General features: G+C 38.4%; 2 protein-coding genes across 4 annotated transcripts; one reads left to right on the forward strand and one right to left on the reverse strand.

Moving 5' to 3' along the window:
* Window positions 1–495: 495 nt before the first annotated feature.
* Window positions 496–10,936, reverse strand: gmppaa (GDP-mannose pyrophosphorylase Aa). Of its 3 annotated transcripts, none has more exons than XM_076263580.1 (13): window positions 10,609–10,935; window positions 10,109–10,206; window positions 9,840–9,943; window positions 9,498–9,690; window positions 9,160–9,219; window positions 6,956–7,086; window positions 6,782–6,796; window positions 6,107–6,241; window positions 5,902–5,999; window positions 5,646–5,692; window positions 5,457–5,549; window positions 4,978–5,146; window positions 496–1,172 (listed from the first exon to the last, which is right to left on the reverse strand). In XM_076263580.1, the coding sequence occupies exons 1-13, from the start codon at window positions 10,646–10,648 to the stop codon at window positions 1,072–1,074; spliced, it is 1,284 nt and encodes a 427-aa protein (XP_076119695.1). In that variant the 5' UTR covers window positions 10,649–10,935; the 3' UTR covers window positions 496–1,071. The 3 variants fall into 3 exon arrangements, with proteins under 3 accessions (XP_076119695.1, XP_076119698.1, XP_076119696.1); XM_076263581.1 differs by lacking the exon at window positions 496–1,172 and adding an exon at window positions 2,818–3,256 and having other exon boundaries at window positions 10,609–10,936; XM_076263583.1 differs by lacking the exon at window positions 6,782–6,796 and having other exon boundaries at window positions 10,609–10,934.
* Window positions 10,937–15,247: 4,311 nt separating this feature from the next.
* On the forward strand, window positions 15,248–18,552 carry LOC143099881 (protein lifeguard 3). Its single transcript, XM_076262791.1, has 11 exons — window positions 15,248–15,500; window positions 15,883–15,953; window positions 16,075–16,139; window positions 16,232–16,285; window positions 16,474–16,524; window positions 16,638–16,677; window positions 16,949–16,986; window positions 17,099–17,186; window positions 17,582–17,677; window positions 18,142–18,195; window positions 18,283–18,552. Exons 1-11 carry the CDS (start codon window positions 15,248–15,250, stop codon window positions 18,430–18,432), a joined length of 960 nt encoding a protein of 319 aa, XP_076118906.1. The 3' UTR covers window positions 18,433–18,552.
* The last annotated feature ends 2,173 nt before the right edge of the window (window positions 18,553–20,725 follow it).

The following is a 20,725-nucleotide window of genomic DNA, read 5'->3' on the forward strand; positions in this document are numbered from 1 at the left end:
CAGGTGAACATCTTGGTCAGCGTATTTACTAGCAAAGATGTGTGTACAACATGCTGAATATTTTGATGTCAGATTGAAATAAAGTTTATACTTTTTGCAATGAAGTTCAATATTTTTTTACTAATCGAGGAATGATTAAACAATTAATGTTTATCAGTGAGCTTGTTTTATAATTTTTCTTGAGGGAAAAAATCCATCCTCTCTTCGACTGTGTCAGTGCTGATGGATTTAACTATAATCTAAATCAACATGCTCAGTACAAAAGGGTAATACAATATGTTGATTGCTTTTCTGATTAATGTGTGTGATTATTGTGGCAATAAAACCACCAATCAAGGCCTGCAATGACATTACAACAAATTGTGATTCCAATAAGTCCAATATCCAAAAGAAAAAGTGTGTGTGTGTGTGTGTGTGTGTGTGTGTGTGAATATGCACACATAATTACAATTTAACATAAGAATGCAGGGGGAAATGCAATTAACTTTAAGTCTCTTGGCACTCAGGTAGCTTAGTTTATTTTACACTGCAGGTCAAAAAAAATTCAACATCTTTTAGGAAGGCCTCCATTAGCCTTTCAACATATAATGACCACATACACAATGAAATTTGATTAAGTTCAACAGATTCATCACAGACACCATTGAACACTGCCAGAGTGATACGAACTTAAGAGGCTGACTGAATGACAATTTCCCCAACATTATGCTGTGTCACCCCCATCAGTGTTTTATCTCGACCAACTTTTTTTTTTTTGCCAGGGCTACCCGAAGTGTGTTAATAACTAAACAGTAGTGTAAAAAGGTTCCAATTTCACATGCCAATACTGAACAGTCACATCCATTTCTTGAGTAGCCCGATTATCTCCATCTACACAAACCATTGTTGCACCTTCCCAGTGCCTTCACAACTTGCATGAGGTAAACTTTGAGTGCAATGTCTACCAGAAACTGCATTATATCACATTCTGCTTCACACATCACATTCTGATGTAATAACCCCTGTAACTTAAGCAAAATAATAAGCCAATAGTAATCACATATTCCATTAAACTGGAAAAAAGAAAGTTCACTAAAGAATGATTTGATTTTTGAAACTCCTATTCAGATCTTTATGAGGAAGGACGATAGAGTTCAGTATGATAACTTCAGATGGGATATTCACATTGCAACCTGTAGAGATAAAAAGAATATTAATTTTAAATATGCATCTACTGTTTTTTGCCTTAATTTACCATCAAGGCATGTTTGTTTAATATAATACAATATTAATATAATAAATATAATATAATACTGGAATAATCCCTTTTGCAATAGAATAATAAATAAATGGGATGAATGAAATAATTGAGATAAGAAACAATGAAATAGCTACAATGCAACAATGATCCAAAATATAATTGTATGCATTTCTGTCAAAACAACACTAGCATATGTTTGGCTGAAGCAATGCCATGTCTTTTAAAACTAAATTACAGACAATTACAGCGGAGAAAATATGTATTGAACACGTCAACATTTTTTTCAGTAAGTATACTTCCAGAGAGGCTATTCGCATGACATTTTCTACAGACATTAGTATTAACTTAGGTAATCCACACATATTAAACAATCCAAACATTAAAGTCCCTAAGTAGAGTTATGAGTAAAACAGTGGAATGCCACAGGAAAAAAAGTATTTAACACGCCTACTGAAATTTCTTAAATACTTTGTGGAAAACCCTTTATTTGTAATGAGAGCTTCAAGGCATTTCCTCTATGATGAAACTAATCAGTCGCAGTATTCAGGTGTGATTTTGGCCCATTCTTTTAAACAGATAGTCTTTTAATATTGAAGATTCCAGGGGTCCCTCTTGTAAATCCTGATCCTTAGGTAACTTCCAAAACTGTTCAATTGGATTTAAGTCAGGGCCTGAATGTCCTTTCTCTGAAACCAATTGAGAGTTTCCTTTGCTGAATGCTTTGGATCATTGTCCTGCTGGAAGGTCGAGCCATGTCTCATCCTCATTTTTCTGGTGGATGGCAAGATTCTCCCAGAAAAAATGGCTCCATTCATCATTTCTTCAACTGTATGAAGTCTGCCAGTACCATGAGATGAAAAACAGCCCCACACCATGATGCCACCACCTCCAAACTTCCCTGTTGGTATGGTATTTTTAGGGTGATGCACAGTGCCATTTCTCCTCCAAATATGGTGTGTAGTATGACATCCAAAGAGTTACATTTTGCCCTCACCTGACCAGAATACATTCTCTTAGTATTTCATAGGCTTGTCCAAATGTTGTGTAGCAAACTTTCAATGAGCTTCAACATGTCTTTCTTCAGTAATAGAGTCATGTCGGGTGAGCACGCATAGAGGCCATGGCGGTGGAGTGCATTACCTATGATTTTCTCTGTAACAATTGAACCTGCTGTCTCCCAGTCTTTCTGGAGTGGTCCTTGGCTCTTAGGCTACACTTCTGACTATCCTTCTGACTTCCTGGTCAGAAATCTTGTGAGGAGATCCTGTGCATGGCCGATTGATGATGCAGTGATGTTCCTTCCACTTGCAGATAATGGCTCCAATACTGCTTACTGGATGATTCTGAAGTTTTGAAATGCATCTGTAACCAGTTCCATTGATATGTTTTGCAACAATAATGTTGCAAAGGTCTTGGAAGAGCTCTTTGCTTTTACCCATCATGACATGTTTCTTGTGTGAAAACTTGGTAACGAAAAACCTTTTTATAGCTCATCAATATGTACTAACCCAGCTTAATTTGCAAAGATAGGAGGGATAATTACTCTCTAACTTTATATAGATTCCAGCTCGTTCCTTGCCATTACTTGCCTTTGTGTACTGTTTTTTCTTAGTGTGTTAAATACTTTTTCCCTGTGCCATCACACTTTTTTACTCATAACTCTACTTATGAACATTAATGTTTGGATTTGTTTTATATGTGTGGATTACCTAAATGAATACTAATGCCTGGTTAAAATTACATGCAAATAGCCTCACTAGAAGTATACTTACTCAAAAAAATGTTGACGTGTTCAATATTTATTTTCCCCGCTGTATTGTCCCTTGAGAAGTGTGCCTCATTCACATACTGACTTTGTGTGGATCTATTTTATGATAGATATGTTCAATCAGACAAGACAAGTTCAGGTGTGGCTGGAGAATGAAGATCAGGCCTCCAGTAAGAATGACTGTGTGAATGGCGTGAAGTCCATTATCCCGCTTATTCCACTGTTGCCACTTGCGTTGTGTTCATGTCCTGTTATAATGTAAACGTTTTAATCTCTAAAAGTGTCTTGTTTGTAGAACTACTTCGTTCCGCCACATATTAACTAATTTCTCAACTTGCAGGACAAACTGCCGTTACTAGTTCTAAATGGATGGTTGCTATGGCCAAAGGCCAGTCGTTAGTTCCATCTCTCCTGTTGTCAAGAAGGCATATCTCAAGATTCTGTTGAACCTTAGCTTTGAAACATTGCTATTTTACTTACATGTCATCCAACTAGCTAAAATCCACCTCTGTCATATGCTACAATGTTGCTATTTTCTGAATGTCTGCATTTTACAGCTTGGCTGCAACGTGACAGTTCGGCGAATTAATATACTGTGATACGGCCAGCAAATTGGATCTACTTCATAGGTGTGCAAAAACATTCTAAATTACGCAGAACAATGGGGAATTTAACCAAGCAGTGGAATGAGAGTGTGTAATAACACATGCGATCTGTCTGGCCAATCTATAAGACATGTTCAGGTGTGGCTGGAGAATAAAGATCAGGGGCCGTATTCACAAAGCCTTTTATCTTACCACTAGGAGTACTCCTAAATCGCACTAAAAGATTTTAGCTAGGAGTTTTCTCTTAAAAGTTATTCACAAAGCCTTTCAGACCTACTCTTAGTAAGGAAAAATGACAACTCCTAAACTAAGAGTGAGTCTTCGTTGCTATGGATGACGTCATTACTCATGCACAAGCTTGACTGAAGTGACCACCTTGATTGGCTGATGATTGTAACGCGGGAATGATTCCAAACACCTCCCTTCCGATGATGAGTGACAGGTGACAGGTCGGAGAATGCGTGCGCTACACAAGTAGTGCGAAGGACGGAAGATGATTAATAACTGAATAAAAAGGCCTAGCCTAAATGAATAAAGAGTAAGGCAAAACAAATAGCCTATAGCCTAATGAAACATAGGCCTACGGATTGATGCAGTATCTTTGCAACATTATTAAATTAATCTGTCACCATATGCCTATGTTTACAAAGAGGAGAACATTTTAATTTGATTCACAATGAAACGTTACATTTAATTTACATGTTGACAATGAGTAGTTTTGGTTGTTGTTGGTGGCGTTATTGCATCCCTTTTATGCCTACAATGCAAAATTGTTCCCTCGCGATTAGAAGCTCCTGTTGCCGCATACGCATTTCAAAACATCGCGACGTGAAATGCCACAAAAAGCTGTTTGTGAATAGGTCTTAGTGAGTTAGGAGTCCTCTTGACATCTTTTAAGCTGTCCCAGACTTAGGTGCTACTTTTAGGTCTAAAATGCTTCGTGAATTACTTTTAGTGAAAAAAATTAGGAGTCCTAAAGTTAGGAGTGACACGCCCATTATTTTTAGGAGTTGCTCCTAAATTCGCCACTTATGAGCTACTTTTAGCCTTAAAATTCTTTGTGAATATGGCCCCAGGCCTCCAGTAAGAATGACTGGGGGCCCGTGGCAAAATAAATAAGTTCATTAAGGAAGTATCTCTCATTAAGGTAGAAGCTATAAAGAAAACAATTAAAAAAATAAAAACCTTGCTTTCTGCTCGCTACTTTTCCAATGTATGTGTGTGGCCTATTTATGTATTATTGTTTCAAAATAATGCATAATAACATAACATAACATAATAATGCACATAAGTAAATCAATGAACTGTGCATGAGTGTGGCAGATGATAAAGCATCTTTTGACAAACACACAAAATAAACTCACCCAGAATGGTTATTGATGGAGTGAGTTTTCCATCCCTGAAGAGAGTTTCACTGTCTATTTTAGCATAAGGGTCATTTGGGTTTGGGTCGCTGGGTGTGCCCTCCACTCTTGACCACTTTCCTATAGTACTATCCCATCCTACAATGCTGTTCAGTACACAACTGTGATCCTGGTGAGGAGCAAAGACCACAGTCAGATATACAGCAAACACCATCTACCCAAATTAAACAATGACACAATTTAGCATGACAATGGACATTTGTTAAAGTTGCCTACTGAACCAGAACTTGCCCAATCCATTCAGTGTTTACCAAACGAACTTTTAACTGAAAATTGCTACATACTGCAAATGGTTGGCATAACAGCAAAAGGCCTAGGCATTGCCTTCAATTCCGGTTGAATTTGATACTGTCTGTCACACAACACAGTTTATTTTTGTTGATCTTAACAGGCTTTTAAAAGTTCCAAAGTAGACCTGCCTGTAATGTGGCCCCATGGAGGATGATGGATTCTCTCACACGCACTCCTGCTCCTATGGTTACATCGGTCCCTATGGATACGTTAGGTCCAAGCTGACAACACATAAGAGAAGTTTTTGTTACGTAATCATATCACCTCCAATGTTCCAAGTGCCATCCCCTCTCACCAAATTCATCAACTAAACTTACCACTGCTGTCGGATCAATATTAGCTGTTGGATGAATGTAAACATTTCCTGCAAGAAAAGCGAGTATTGTCAGCACATTCTGATAAAACACTCTTGAAAGGACAAAATTCCACATTGTTACATTACACTACATTAAATTACATTACATTACATTTGGCTGATGTATTTTTAGCCAAAGCAACCTACAACATGGTAAACAGTTTACATTGTTGCTTAAAAAGACTTAGCAGTTTACATTGTTGCTTAAAAACACTTACCACTTATCTTTGGCCCTCCATCTTTATTTGTGGCCAGCCTCTCTGGATGTGTTTGATGGTACTGGTTAAGATACAGTCGACTGGCATATATTGCAGACCTTTGAAAATACATTAAAAAAAAAAGGCTTATTGATCTGTGCGGTCAATCAACAACGACGGAGACCTACAAAAGAGAAGTAGGTGCGAGTGGAGAGGCAGGACCCACCCAGCTGATTTGATCTGACTCCAGAAGCGGTGGGTCTTGTAAACGTAGAGTTTGCCCTGGCCTGCCAGCGCCGTGAAGATGTCCTGCTCCAGACGGATCACCTCGGCCCGATGCCAGCCGTTCGACTGCTCGTCCCTGATGGACAGAACTCACTGGATCAGAGCAAGTCTAAATCACAATCACACTGCTTTCATTTCTCAATGTTTAACACTGACAACAGGCAAACACAGAGATGCTGAAAGCAAGATCAGGCTTGCCCAACAGTTAATCCAAGCTGGTTGCAGGTTAAACTGAGAATGCAGTTAGGTTGTTTTCCCTAAATCAAATGAGAATGGTGATATCTACACCTAGTTTTATATTTTAATAACAAATCGACCATATATCTATACATGAAAAAACAAAAAACAAACTAAGGAGCAATAATTTTTGGTAAACACACTACAACAAGCATATTACCCTGACACCTACTTAGCTTAGCTACATACGTACATGGTAAGTTCAAGGCAAACATCAAACCACAATCGCCAAACCGTGTCACATTCCAACACCTCATCTAGTACGCTATGCACCACACAAGTGGATGTTGCACCAAACTCAAACTACAAGCAGACAGCAGAACAGAACACATCTGATACTACAACCACCACAGCATCAGGGCTTCTCACTCCAACTTACCCCTCATCGGCATATCTGATGGTAGCGAACAGCAAAAAAAGAATGATGTAAGGTAAGGGAGGAGGAGGGGGGTAAGACAAATGAAGAGACTGATAGGATGGAAATGACTGAATGAAAAAGAAAAACAAGGATAGCACGGCGGAGGCATCCCACACAGGGATCCTTCCCACTCACAAAAGCATGTCCTGCTGGTTCTTCTGGAAGACGGTTCCGATGTGCTGGAATATGTCTGGTGTGAACAGATATATCCCACAGTTTATGATATCACTGACAAACGTGCTGGGCTTCTCCACATAATGCAAAACCTAAAAAAAGGGTCACAATTACTTCATATGTTTTTAAACAAAATGCAACATATAATGTGAAATGTTTCACAGTTCACTGATATGGAAAACATGGTCAATTTCTCTGGTTGTACTAGGTATGTGTTGAAGTTGTATTCTATAAACTGACTAACTCAATTGTCAATTCCAATTAAAAAATAGCCATAGAACATTTATTTGCAGAAAATGACAATTGGTCAAAATGAGAAAAAGATGCAGTGTTTCAATGTTTCACTGGCTAATGTTTCAACTTAGAAGTTTAGATATCAACATTTGACAAAATAATCCTGATTTTCAATCACAGTTTTTATGCATTTAAGCATGCTTTCAGTCTCCAACTGTCTTTGACATTGGACGACTTTATGGCAAAACGTTTACGCCACTCCTGGAACAAAAAAAACAAGCAGCTTGGTGTTGTTTGCTGACTAGTGAGCATCCATCTTCCTCTTGATCACATTCCACAGGTTTTTATTAAGTTTTCAAACTGCTTAAAAATTCCTATAGCATTAGCCGAGGTGAACCCAGACGAACCTGTTAGCAAATTTGAATTTGCTCTGCAAGTTGGTCTGGAAAGGAGCCAATTGGCATCCGTTTCCGAATCACCAAAAACTCAGGAATGTGTATTTTCTTTGGAATTGAGTACACAACTCCATTTAAAACGTTACTTTACAAGAAACATATGTTTGCTGAACATCTGAAATGATTTGATGATTTTTTGTTTAATTTCACTACTGGTTACGCCTGTGTAAGTAGAAAAACTGCAAGTTCAGAAACAGATGCCATTGGGCTCCTTTCTAGATGTACCTGCAGAGCAAATTCAAATCTGCTTACATGTTTGTCTGTACGGCGCCCAGGAGGTATCATTGCAGGATATTTTTGTGTATTGAGGGAATGTGTGCTCATCTAAGTAAATTGTGAACTCATTTTACTAAATTGTGGTCTCGTTTTACAATAATGTGTGCACAATTTAGTATATTGTGTACTCATTTTACTACATTGTGTGCATGTTTTACTAAATAATGCGATCATTTTACAAAATTGTGCTCTCAATTTAGTAAATCATGTAGCCTAGAAATCTAGACGCGCCCCTAGCAGGGCTAGTCTAGCAACTCTCCGTTGGCTTGTGAGCTCCAAAATCGAAACTTAATCAGGACATTGAAATTGTGTATAGAGTCGTTTGGTGGGCTTAACATAATGATTGATGGCAGAGTTGCAACGGTTTGGCTTGAATTCCCTGCTACTTGAAAACAAATATCCTATTGAGTCCTATTGCGTGCAGAGGGAATCTGAAAGACAACTGATTATCCCGCCCCTCGGACTGAGCACTGCAAACGGTGAGTGCCCAGACCCTACATTTTAATGTGGGTCTGGCTCGCCAGGCTATAAATCATGCACACATTTTACTAAATTGTGCGCACGTTTTTTTTTAATTGTTTGCTCAATTTACAACAATTAAAATGAGAGCACAATTTAGTAAAACGAGCACAAAATTTTGTTAAACACGCGCATAATTTACTAAATCATGTGCACGATTTACTAAATTGAGTCAAATTTAGTCAAATGAGCGCACTATTTAGTAAAACGTGCACACGATTTAGTAAAATGAGCACACAATCTAGTAAAATGAGCATGTTTTCTAGATATGTACCAAAAAAATATCTTGCAATGATCCCTCCAGGGTTCCGTACGTCTGGGTTCACTGCTGCAATGTATTACATGGGCCTTAAACTACAATGGTCCTTTTGGGCATACTTATTCACATGGGCACAAAATGTCCATTCCTGGCGCTAAAGGGCAAAGTTAGTTATCCAGAAAGATACACAAAGTAAAGAAAACCATTGTTGCCCTCAATTGTACTGGATTGGAGGTTTTTGAATTACAACTGTGTTGCAACTGCATTACACAGACTCGTCAGATAGGGCCGCTATTGCTGAAATAACAGCCAATTATTTTAGGTACAAAAACCTATTCCTTAATCGAGTTGTTAGGAGTGAATAGTCAAAAAACCAAAACTATCAGTAACCTGTTGAATACAAACACTTCAAATTGATGTACCTCGTTTGTTTGCTGGTTTTCCACAATGCATCCATAGTTCATGGACTGTTTTCTGTTGGCCTGTAAATACAACACAAGGTTGTTAACAGCCTGAATTCAGAAAAATGCATACACAATATTTCAGAAAAAAGTATCACATTTAACAGCTGAACAACAGTTGTGTAGATGTATCCTCATACCTAAACTAAAATTCATTGTCTACCATAATACCAATTAAAATCCTAATGAGAGATGGTTTCCCCACCACAACCCAACATCTTAATGCGTAAACCTCCGTCTCTTTCCTTATGGTTATGGTATAGTTAAGGTATTTGGCGGACGCGTTTGTTTATCCTTACAGTAGTCCCAAGAATGACAAAGCTGTATGTATCTCCATGCTCCTTCTGAAACGCCAGCATCTCAGGAAGTGGAAACTCTGAACACACATCAGCATTCATGACAAAGAAAGCCTCTGGAGCTCCAGACAGGATCTGATCTCTGAAGTGATAGATGCCTCCACCTGTCCCCAGAGCTGCATACTCCTGCAAATATCTAGAAGACATAATTTTGACATTTATTTCATTGGCTCAAACATCAAGAAACAAATTAAACAGATGAACTTGTGTCATAATATATGATAAGGATTACATCCAAATAAGATGATTTATTGTTGAATTGTACGAGTAAATCCATTACTTTACCTGATAGAAACTTTAAAGTCCTGTTGAGCACACATCAGGAATCGATTGAGCTCCTCGTTTGGCTGGTAAAATCCAATAAGCAGGATCTCTTTCATGTTTGGTATCTAAAAAAACAAAAACCCTGGTATTGTCATTATTCAATCAAAATGCCTATTATGTTAAACCTAATATCCCATGCATATTTAAAATCAATTGCATTGGGAGCATTATCTATGTGTCCACTAACAATAACGTTATAAAGTTAGTTGAAGCTTGAGGCCTTCGCATACCTTTGCACACGCCTCTATGTGATGCTGCAACATTGGCACGCCTGCCACTGGAAACAATGGTTTCGGGACTTCAAACGACAGCGGCCGAAACCGAGTTCCTGTTTGAAGTGTATACAGTACAAGTTTATGAACTTTTAAGAATCACGGAGTACTGAGTGGTAACTAACAATATGTTGCAATAGCTAGGTAAATGCTAAATGACTGTAACGTTATTATCCCAAAACAGAGGCTGCAGGAACATACCATATTGGAGACAACGATATATCAAACAAATACTTGATATTTACTTGCAAAGCGACTTAATCTTCCAGCTATTCGGGGTCTTACTGACGTTAGTTAGCAATTTAGCATAGTAGTGTGGTTCATTAGCCATGGCCAAACAAACTTTGGTTAACGTCAGTTGGTGTTGGCCTATATCACACATTTCATAAATGGTATTTTAACAACCATAATACCAAAATACACATATACACCTTCAACAGCAGAGCGGTTTGCCTCACCTTTCTGCGGACCTCCAATGAGTATGACAGTCTTCAACATGTTGATTAGCCAAGCTAACGTTAGCTATCCTAACTGTATTGATGTTAGCAAGGTGGAGGCTAGCTATGGAAATATTTACGGATGTCTTAGCCTGTTTTAATGCGTTACTGTCGGTTAACAACAGCGTTACTAACATCACCCACTGATGTTCCCTCTGAGTTAACGTTATATCGCAGTCTAACTAAATGACAACACTTTACTAACGTTAAACAGTTTTCAGAATGACGACAGGCTGCCAGAGCATTGCATCCGCACACAACGTTAAACCCAAACCAGACCCGTCAGCCAAACAACCCTTCAAAATACAGCTGGGCATTATGGGAGATCTGCAGGTGTTTACAAAGTAACTTTACTGACGAGCGCAGGTGGAGGATGAGGCTGCATGCTCAATATTAGTTCTGTTGATGTCAACAGAACAGTAGCCTATAACTTTCAACTGTTGGGCTAACGAAGACATAACCTAGGCCTACCACAATGAAGATAGACCCGCCAATTAATCGTCTTAATAATACAAAGTTTGTATTTTTGTATACATACATGTATTTTGCACCAAATAATGATAGTCTAATTATGCCTATAAAGACAGGCACCAACAACCTTAGTATTAATGCCCTCTTCTGTTCTATAAAATATGTCACATGTCTCTGTGTGGTTCCAAAAACTCTATTGGGAAAAACTGTATTGGGTAGCCTAGATGTAGGCCAAGGCCTATGTGGTAAAATGTTTAAGGTTTGCCAATATGATGAATTTGATGTAAAGGAAATACCTTAAATCTTATTGCGAGGGAATTCAAAACTATTGAAAGGGAATTCAAGGAGCTCAAGAAAATAAATTCCCACCTCAATAAAAAAATAAATTTGCGCCATGTCCCTTTAGGGGCTTCATAAATGAGTCATGCATACACGTTTCAATTTTTATAACATTCCCTGGGATGGTTTTGTAAAGTCTGCAAGTTTTATTATTTAAAAAAATATATATGCCTTGGCTCCCATGATGTTCTAGCATTCTCAGAAAACCCTATTAGTTTTAAATGCAGTGGTTTACTCATATCTGTTCAACCCTGTCGCCATCAGAACAGCCATTGTTGAATGCTCTATCTGTCATCATACCTGCCATATGCCGGATAAGCGTTTGTGATTGGTGCCTGGGTTTTTGGAACGTTGGACATGGGTGTCAAAAATGGCCTCCTTACAGACTGTTCAGCAAACAGTTATTGTGTGCACATCCCACCTTCTGGCAGGTGCAGGACAAAAGAAAACTATACTCAATTGAAAAAATATAATGTCCGCAACACTGCTTTTGACTCTCATATATTTAATGCACAACAGGCAACGTTTCGACCCTGCTGGGTCTTCTTCAGGCAAATGGTGGACACATTTGATGAAGGGATATATGTAGGCCTTACAATCAGCTGACCTACCATGTGATGTCAACTGGTATGATTGGGTCTAAGAGCCCCACTAGTCACTCAATTAAGAGAACACTTGCATACAGGTATTACACAAACCTATACATTTCAAAAAGGGCTTACAAAAAACAATATCCCCAAAGGAGTACATGGCATTGCTATCAACAGAAAAGAAAGAAAAAGAAAAAACAATCAGTGGATAAACAGATCCATATATACAAGCCTACCCAAACAACGAGCCTACCCAAACAACTCCTTACAGACTGACATGCAGAACGAACTCAGATTCGCTAACAGGTTCATCTGAGTTCCCCCAAGCTAGGTGAATTAATTTGTAATATGGAGAATGGTAAACATTTGCAGCTGTAACCTACCCGTCTGAGAACCAACCCTGCAACTTCACTCTTCCTTGATCCTGAGAATCACAAATTTCTTTACGGCAATTGTGCAATAGCCTTCTGTATGAAATTGTGTAATATTACAGTTGACATGGCTCTTTGGAGATTATCTGTACTGTGTCCAGAGGAAAGGGTGTAAGCCATGATAGTAGTTACGATATGTGTGTAAAATACAAATACTCCACAACTGCAGGGGGGGGGGGGCAGCATTAAATAAATAAACAAACTGCATTGGATATATTTAACAGATCTATGTATCGCTGCATGGAGTCGAATGAGCCTATTATAAATGAGAGATTGACTTACTTTACTCAAAGCCAACAAGAAAAAAAATGGCTTCATGATGTGATGCATAACTTGTTTAAATGTACACTATGCAGGTTTAGGTATTTTTAGCGACTGTAGAGCTCCCTCTAGAGTCGCGATATATTTATAGGTATTTTACTCTGCTGTTGTAAATAGCAAACTTCCAGTGACTTCCAAACTTCCCCCCTGTACACAATGAAAATGCTTTTGTTGCGGAGGTGAATGATGAACAACAGGTAAAAACTATCTCCAAAGAGCTATATCTACTGACAAGGTATGTTTCACGATTCTCACGTGATTTGTCAGGCATGGCTAGTTTTCTCGGTAGGGACTTGCTACTTCTATGCTGTATGATTCGCCTAAGTTCGTTTACCATCAAATTGGCTTTGTAAAGGTGAAAATCTTGCAAAGTGTAGGCCTACCTTTAAGTGAAATAACTTGGCCCAACATTTACGGTAATATAAACCCTGAGAACTATGGAAGCTCATTTCAGATATTTTGTTTCTCACAATAATGACTCAGTAAGATAAACTTAAAATAATGAGAAACCCTTTTAAATTCATTATGTATATCACAATAATGACAAGCTTTCTGAAAATATTATATTTTGAGTGTTTTTTCTTTTTTGGTGGAAATGGGCAACAAGAAGGTCTTGTCCACATGCAAAATTCAAAACAAAATTGAAAGAACCTCTTTGTGTGTGTGTGTGTGTGAGGGGGGGGGGGGGGTGTTTTTTGGGGGTGGGGGTATCAAAAGTTATAAAATGTAGCCTACTATGAGTTTCTGATCCTAGCGAAAGGCCTCACAGAAGACAGAACCGGATGACTCAAAGCCTGTCTTCATTAAAGAATGCCAAAGCATTGAAAGACCTACCAATAATATATTGCCTCGCCTCTGCTATCTGATTGAATCCTTTCAAAGTCCATGTTTCCATTAACTTCAAAGCCACACAAAAGAATAACCATAGTGTGGTTATTTTTGTATGAGGCACATTATGAGAATTTATTATTTCTAAGAGGAGGAAAAATGCTAGTCTCTGATTCACAGACTATTGCACAGCAAAAGGAGACCAGGACATGATAGGAGCGTTCAGAGGGGTAAGAGCGAGAGAGCTTCTGACAAAGCTGCTCCTGTGGGCTACTGATAAGCTCCTAATCCACAGGGGCTGAGAATACAAAGTCTCGGAGTCCATGCCTGGCTAGAATAGAGATGAGGATAGATTTTTCTCCACACACACAGCTTTTGACCCCGCTGTTGTTGCACCCAGTGAATGTTTCTTTCACAGGACAACTCCATGCAAAATGAGTGAGTCGGTTGCATGATGCATCTAGAACATTGCTTTATTTGTATCACTGTGAAGATTTATTTTCATTTCTTTAGGATTATATCCCCATATTATAGCCAATACATGTTTGCTTGGCCATCAACAGACCTTTAAGCAGATACTGATTTTACTACAGTAGGCCTATGGAAGATCCAACTCATTTAGAAGAGCGTCTCTGCTAAGCCTTTAAGAGTGCTCTTGCTCCACCTACTGGTAGATTGTAACCCTGCGCGTGTGCGCATAATAGCCTACAGAAATCCGAACTGTAACGTGAGACAGAAGTCACAGGTAGCCTAGGGAGGAAACTTCTAGGTCGGTCCTAATTTGTTTTTCAAGACAACAAATTAGGACTATTTTTTTTTAAGTTACATCTGAATTCTTGTTAACGAGACCAAGGAAGTGTGATGGTTGTGTGATGGTAGCATGGTTTTGGCTGGTCGTTGGCTGTTTTAATGAAGCTCAGATAAATCTATCAATAGGTCATAAAGGATGCGGTTGCCATAGGCGCTCAACGTAATTGGCGCATCTTGGCCCTTGTATCCAGGAAATGCCGAGCACCAGACATATCATCTGTCAGTGGGGTCATTTGCACTGGAGAGCCACCACTTGAGGGGAAAGGAGTTTGGGTTCTGCAATTTGTTCAGAAACTGTTAGGCGATAAATTGGTAAGTTATAGGTGTACTCCACAAATCGATGGTTATTCCTGTCGTTCCGTTGTTAACGAATAGCCTACTCAAAAGGTTTGTGAAGGCTTAGCTATTTGTAAGACGCGTGGAATGCAAAATGTGTTTGTCTTGGCAAATGTAGGCTACGCACTACGCAATGTAGGTACGTCTTCTTGCAACTTTATATGCTATAGGCTAGTTATAAACGTTTTTGTTAGTGAGCTTTTCTATCTAATTAAAATAATCTGTAGACTATCGGCAGTTTAATGCCATTTCTTGTGCACCGTCTTATTGCCTTGGAGAAATTGGATTCCTCCCCGTGTCAGTTTGATAGTGGTGGCTGTAAGGTTAGCAAAGAGTGACATCACTACAAGAAAGACTAGTGTGAGTTTCTGTATAAAGAAGTGCGTTTGTGAAATTAGATGGAAAACATGACCTCAAAAAGCCTCGGGAACAGCCTGGAGTAACAGTCTTTCTTTCTATAATAGTGCACACAACATGTGGAAATCCGACTTACCACCCAGCTATGAAGAATCCAGGAATCACCAGTACAGCCATCAACATGGCATGTACCCTCAGCCTCCCGGATATGGGTACCCTGCCTACGGAGTTCCACCTCAGCCAGCAATGCCCTATCCCAGCCAGCCAGGCACCCAGCCACACACTGGGATGAGACAGGGGCCTGGCTTTCCAGCATCCGGCTTTCCATCCATTATTCCCACATTTTTGTCTTCGCCAATTCCCAACAACAGTCCAAACATGGGTGAGTTTGAACTATTCAAAATTTACTTTGAGCATAACATTGTTAACCTGTGGATGTTGTGAAGATTGTGGAAAAGAAAATCTTTGACTTTAGAACAGCAAATCCCCCAATTAAATGGCTCAATTGTTTGTAGGCCTATGCACTTTTGGCATGAAAACATTGTAATTTAATGCTAGACCGCTGATTCTAAAACTTTGTTTTCATGGTACCTCAAGTAGGCCTAGAGTGCATTATTTTCTTATGCCAGGCATTCGATAGGCTACATGGCATTGTTTAATGTAACCTCCCGCATAATCTGATACTATTTCGGTTGATATACCTACACATGAGATGTGCTTTTCTCAACTTTTCTGGTTTATGTTTGCCACAGGAGAGACTGACGTCTTTGCCTCGGCTGGCGTTTGGGAAAGTCGATCAGTTCGTCATGCATTCATACGGAAAGTGAGATAAAAGAATGTCTTATCTGCTTGTTTATGCATAAAGCCTTAATACTGTGATGCTGTTATAATGACAGAAAGAGTGTTTTGTCACAGAGTAACTTGCGCATGTCTCATTCTTTTAGGTCTACTTGATTTTAGCAGCTCAGCTGATTGTCACCGTCTCTATTGTGGCAGTATTTGTTTTTGTGTAGGTATCAAATGCATCCTGTGAATGTGTGTTGTTTAGAACATTATTGCCCTGCAGACATAATACTGAGATTGCCTGTAATCATCTTCCAGTCATCCTGTTCGTCTTTTTGTGGTCCAAAATCCAGGCGTGTATTGGGCGTCAATGTAAGTGTTGAGTTCACCCTGTCTAATAGCAACCCTAGCTCTGAGTAATTCTAAATTGAGCACACCTAATCAATGGTGGGTAAACTGTTAAATGGCTTTTGAATATCAAACAGAGAGGGACATGATTAACATGAAATACGCTGAATAAGGGCTTCTGTTTTCCTGACTCTACGTTTCTCTGCTGTTAGTGTTCTTTACCTTGTGACCTACCTGGTTCTGGTATGCTGTGAGGGGCCTAGGTGAGAAAAATATGAAATGTCTACGCTCAAGTTAGTATCTATAAATGAAAACACCAACTTCTACATACAAAAGCTCCAAGTGTCACCTTTGGCCCTCATGTGTTTTTCAACAGGAGACGCTTCCCATTGAATTTGGTCCTCCTCGCTGTTTTTGTAAGCTTTGTTTTTATCTTTATTTATTAGCTGTTCTTTTTTAAATTTCATTGGGATACAGCAAAGCTATTTTCCTATACAGCACTTTCCATATCTCACCTAAACTTATTAGTGTTGCAACTCAACCTATTAGTCTTTAGAAGGCTGTGTTTTTAGTAGAAATACTGTTCATTTAACTGCATATTATGGATACTGTTCATTTAACTGCATATTACGCATTTAATTGCATATTATGGATTGATTTGTCAACAATATGCCCTCTCTTTTGTAGACACTTGCCATGTCTTACATGACAGGAACAATATCAAGGTTTGCCACTGTTCTTTCAGTATTTGATGCACTGAATGCATGTAATGTTGTCTCTCTCTCTCTAAAAAACAAATGTATTATGACATCTATTTACCTCTTTCTTTTTTTACAGTTACTATGACACCAAGGCAGTGTTTCTGGCTCTCATAATAACTGCTGTCGTGTGCGTCATTGTCACCATCTTCTGTTTTCAGACCAAGGTACAGTTGAGAATGCGAAACGTGCTGTATCAAGGCTTACGAGCCACCACCACTCGATCCAGTGTGAATGTGCCTTTGTCATCAGTATCAGATGGCCACTTTGTCTGGGAACACAATGAGGCACTGTGTGTTTAAACATGCATGGCATTTTGGGAAATAATCACCAGCAGTTGTCAAACAGTCTGATGATGTAACTGAACTTTGTGTTTGTGATTTCAACCTATGATGGGGGAAAAAATGAATACATTGTTGTAGTTCAATATTCTGGCAAGACCCATAACCCTGTTTATTTTACTTTGTATCTAGTTTGGTGATTATTGAGTATTGATTTAATTCTGCATGATTTAATCCTGTTTCTGAGTATAATTTTACATTAGTGATATGATTGTCCACAGGTAGATTTCACCTCTTGCACTGGCCTCTTCTTTGTGCTTGCCATGGTTGTACTGGTCACAGGAATCATCACAGCTATCGTGCTCTCATTCCAATATGTAAGTCAGCTATACACCTTCAACAGATAGAGCTTACAGCAAACATACTGTAGGGCATATATGACCCATAATATATATTTGTTAAATTACTGCAACGCCATGTCCAAGATGTAGGTCTTTTTCCTTAAAATAACAGCTGCAAACACATTCTGATGTAGGTATTTTCCTTAAAATAACAGCTTCAAACTCATTCTGATGTAGGTATTTTCCTTAAAATAACAGCTTCAAACTCATTCTGATGCCACGCTTACATTAAAACACATCTCTGTCGTGTGCCCAGAACGCCTGCACTACGTACTGCACTATGTAATGTTGTCACAGGTCGAAGCATGACTCTTTTCATCGGTTTTAGACGAATTGGGCAACCCCTTGGTGCTAAATGGGTATCCAGTAAGTTGCAAATAGACAAAAGGTGAAATCCTACATCATGTTACTTTAAGGGTTAATTGCCCTTTCCTGTGTAGGTGCCCTGGCTTCACATGCTCTATGCGGCGATTGGAGCCATTGTCTACACACTGGTGAGTTTTCAAATGGTCTCACTGGGATGTGTATTAGATACCTCCTCTCCACGTTAACACGTTTTTATGCTCTGCATCCTCCTTCAGTTCTTGGCGTACGACACCCAGTTGCTCATAGGAAACCGATCATATGCCATCAGCCCAGAGGAGTATATCTTTGGAGCGCTGTCGCTCTATGTTGACATTGTCCAGATCTTTACCTTTCTTTTACAACTCACTGGGTCCTCGTCAGATTAGGCGGATGAACCCATCTCAAAGAAGGAGAAAAAAAAAAGTGTTTTAAATTACCTCATGAGTTGGTAGGTCACCATCTGAGCAAAAGTGTTTCCAGTATAAATATATAGCATGTTGTATTGATAACCATGGCACTTTATAATTCATTGGCATGCTTAATTAGCAATAAAACCCATTGTAACCAGTACTGCACCTATTACTTTTATTGTACTATTATTGTAGCTAAGGTCCAGGTTTGAGTCCAATATGAATTTTTTATAATTTATTCTTGTATCAAACTGTTCTTTTATCAAATATTATTAGTTGTTTGTCATTTTCACACATACAGTTTCTTTTCACTTACTGAAAGACAAAATTACATTTTAACTATGGTAATCTGACATAAACAAGAGGATTGTGGAGTGATTTTTACAATTGTACATTACAATGTGGACATACAGTTGTCGCTGAAATTGTTGGTATTCTTCCACAAAAAAGAAAAAAAAACCTCATTGTTCATTCCATGTGTAATGCAAATTAGACTTTAATTATGACAGAATATTTAAAAAATATTTAAATAAAACTAATGAAAATGGCAGTGGCAAAAATGATGGTACCCTTCACATAATGTGTATTGCACAACACAGAAATGATTGCATTTTAGCCAATTCCAGTCTGGCTATTTTTATGTTTTTTTCTTTTCTTTCAATGGTGGAGTCCTGTCTAATGTTGTTGTCTGTTGATTTTATTGTTCTATGTTCATTTAGGTGCACACAATGATAGCCATTTTAATAGGCTGTATCCTGAAAACAAGATCAAATACATCTGTACTACCAATTAAGGTGAAACTGCTTTACGCATAATTATAATTCAATCATTTATGTACCAACAAATCTCACTGAGCCATTTTAGAATATCAATTAAACAACAATGATGGCTTTTTAAACTTGTTACTGTTACATACCAAAGGCATACAGCTATACATTTCATCACTTAAGAATACAATGAAGTATTCCTTAAATAATCTAAAGGGTACCAACAAATGCAGCCACAAGTGTACAGTGTGGTCATCCAACCGTCCGCATACAACACTGTACATCCCTAATTATGAAATATTTTATGTCATCTCAAGACGAAGATGACATATCATAGAATCACCTGTAGCCTTTCTGCAAAATAAGAAATTTGGCTCCAAATCAACCATCTACATTTTCTGAATTACATATACTACAGTCATTCTTGAGGTATGTTTTCTGCTGTCTCAAGGTAGTAGCAGACTGATGTAGTATATACAGTTAACAGTTCTCAAACATGGTCATCTTATCAGCCTTTGTAAGAACAAAGCATGAACAAATTATTTTGTTGAAAATGTGTCTTGTGATGCTTAATGGAAAGGTGTCCATCCGGAATACCAATTTATTGGTATTCACTATGACTGCAGTTGTGGCAATACCAAGATGGGCAATAGGAAGTAAATAACAGTAGTTGTGATGTAATAATCATTTCATAAATGAACTATGATGAAGTGACATGTGAAAATCATTATCTTATGAGTGGATGCAAAGTAGCTATTGATTTGGAAACCATTACTTCCAGTATATTTGTGACCAACTACATAGCCGATAAAGTACCATTTCTCTGTCAGTACTAGTAAGCTGGACTTAATTACCAAGGAGCTAGCACATATGATGACAAAGGTGTTGATCAACTGAGTGAATTGCAAAATGTATTTTATACTTAATATATATTAAAAATATCTGATAGTCAGTTTCTTCAGTAACTGAGCAAGATGCACTTCACCTACCATATAATTATGTGTAACACGCAATTACTCCCTTTAAAGTTTTCAGATGTGAACTGAGTTAAGTATGCATTTTACTTGGCAAGCGCTCCAGAGAGCAACGTTTGGGTCTACAATTTCTCTTTGTCTGCAAGGACTCATTCTATCTACAGACCCTGTTAATAAAAAGACACAATTACTCAACACAGACGTAATCACAACTCAATCACCTGCACAGCGCTGGCCAGTAATGAAGGTAATGAAATGAGCTGCGTGTCCCTCAGTCTGTGGACTTTTTCAATTATCAACACACACATAATGAGCAGCACCTCCGAGTTGATTTCAACTTCTATTTCCTTCAACTTGCGGTTTATCATTATGGCTTGCCAAAAGCCATGTTCATTAGTGCAGCCAATTTACCAACGAAATGAGGCCTCTGACATATGCTAAAGGTATGATTGGAGTCCACCCTAGAAAAAAAAAATCAGAGCACAAACAACTACTGGGAAATAACAAAAGTAATAAACAAAATGTGTA

Source organism: Alosa pseudoharengus, unplaced genomic scaffold (assembly GCF_046254945.1).
Source record: "Alosa pseudoharengus isolate Yale_2024_CS ecotype anadromous, Long Island Sound unplaced genomic scaffold, YU_APseudo_1.1 YU_APseudo_1.1_scf_3, whole genome shotgun sequence".
Classification (NCBI taxonomy): domain Eukaryota; kingdom Metazoa; phylum Chordata; class Actinopteri; order Clupeiformes; family Clupeidae; genus Alosa; species Alosa pseudoharengus.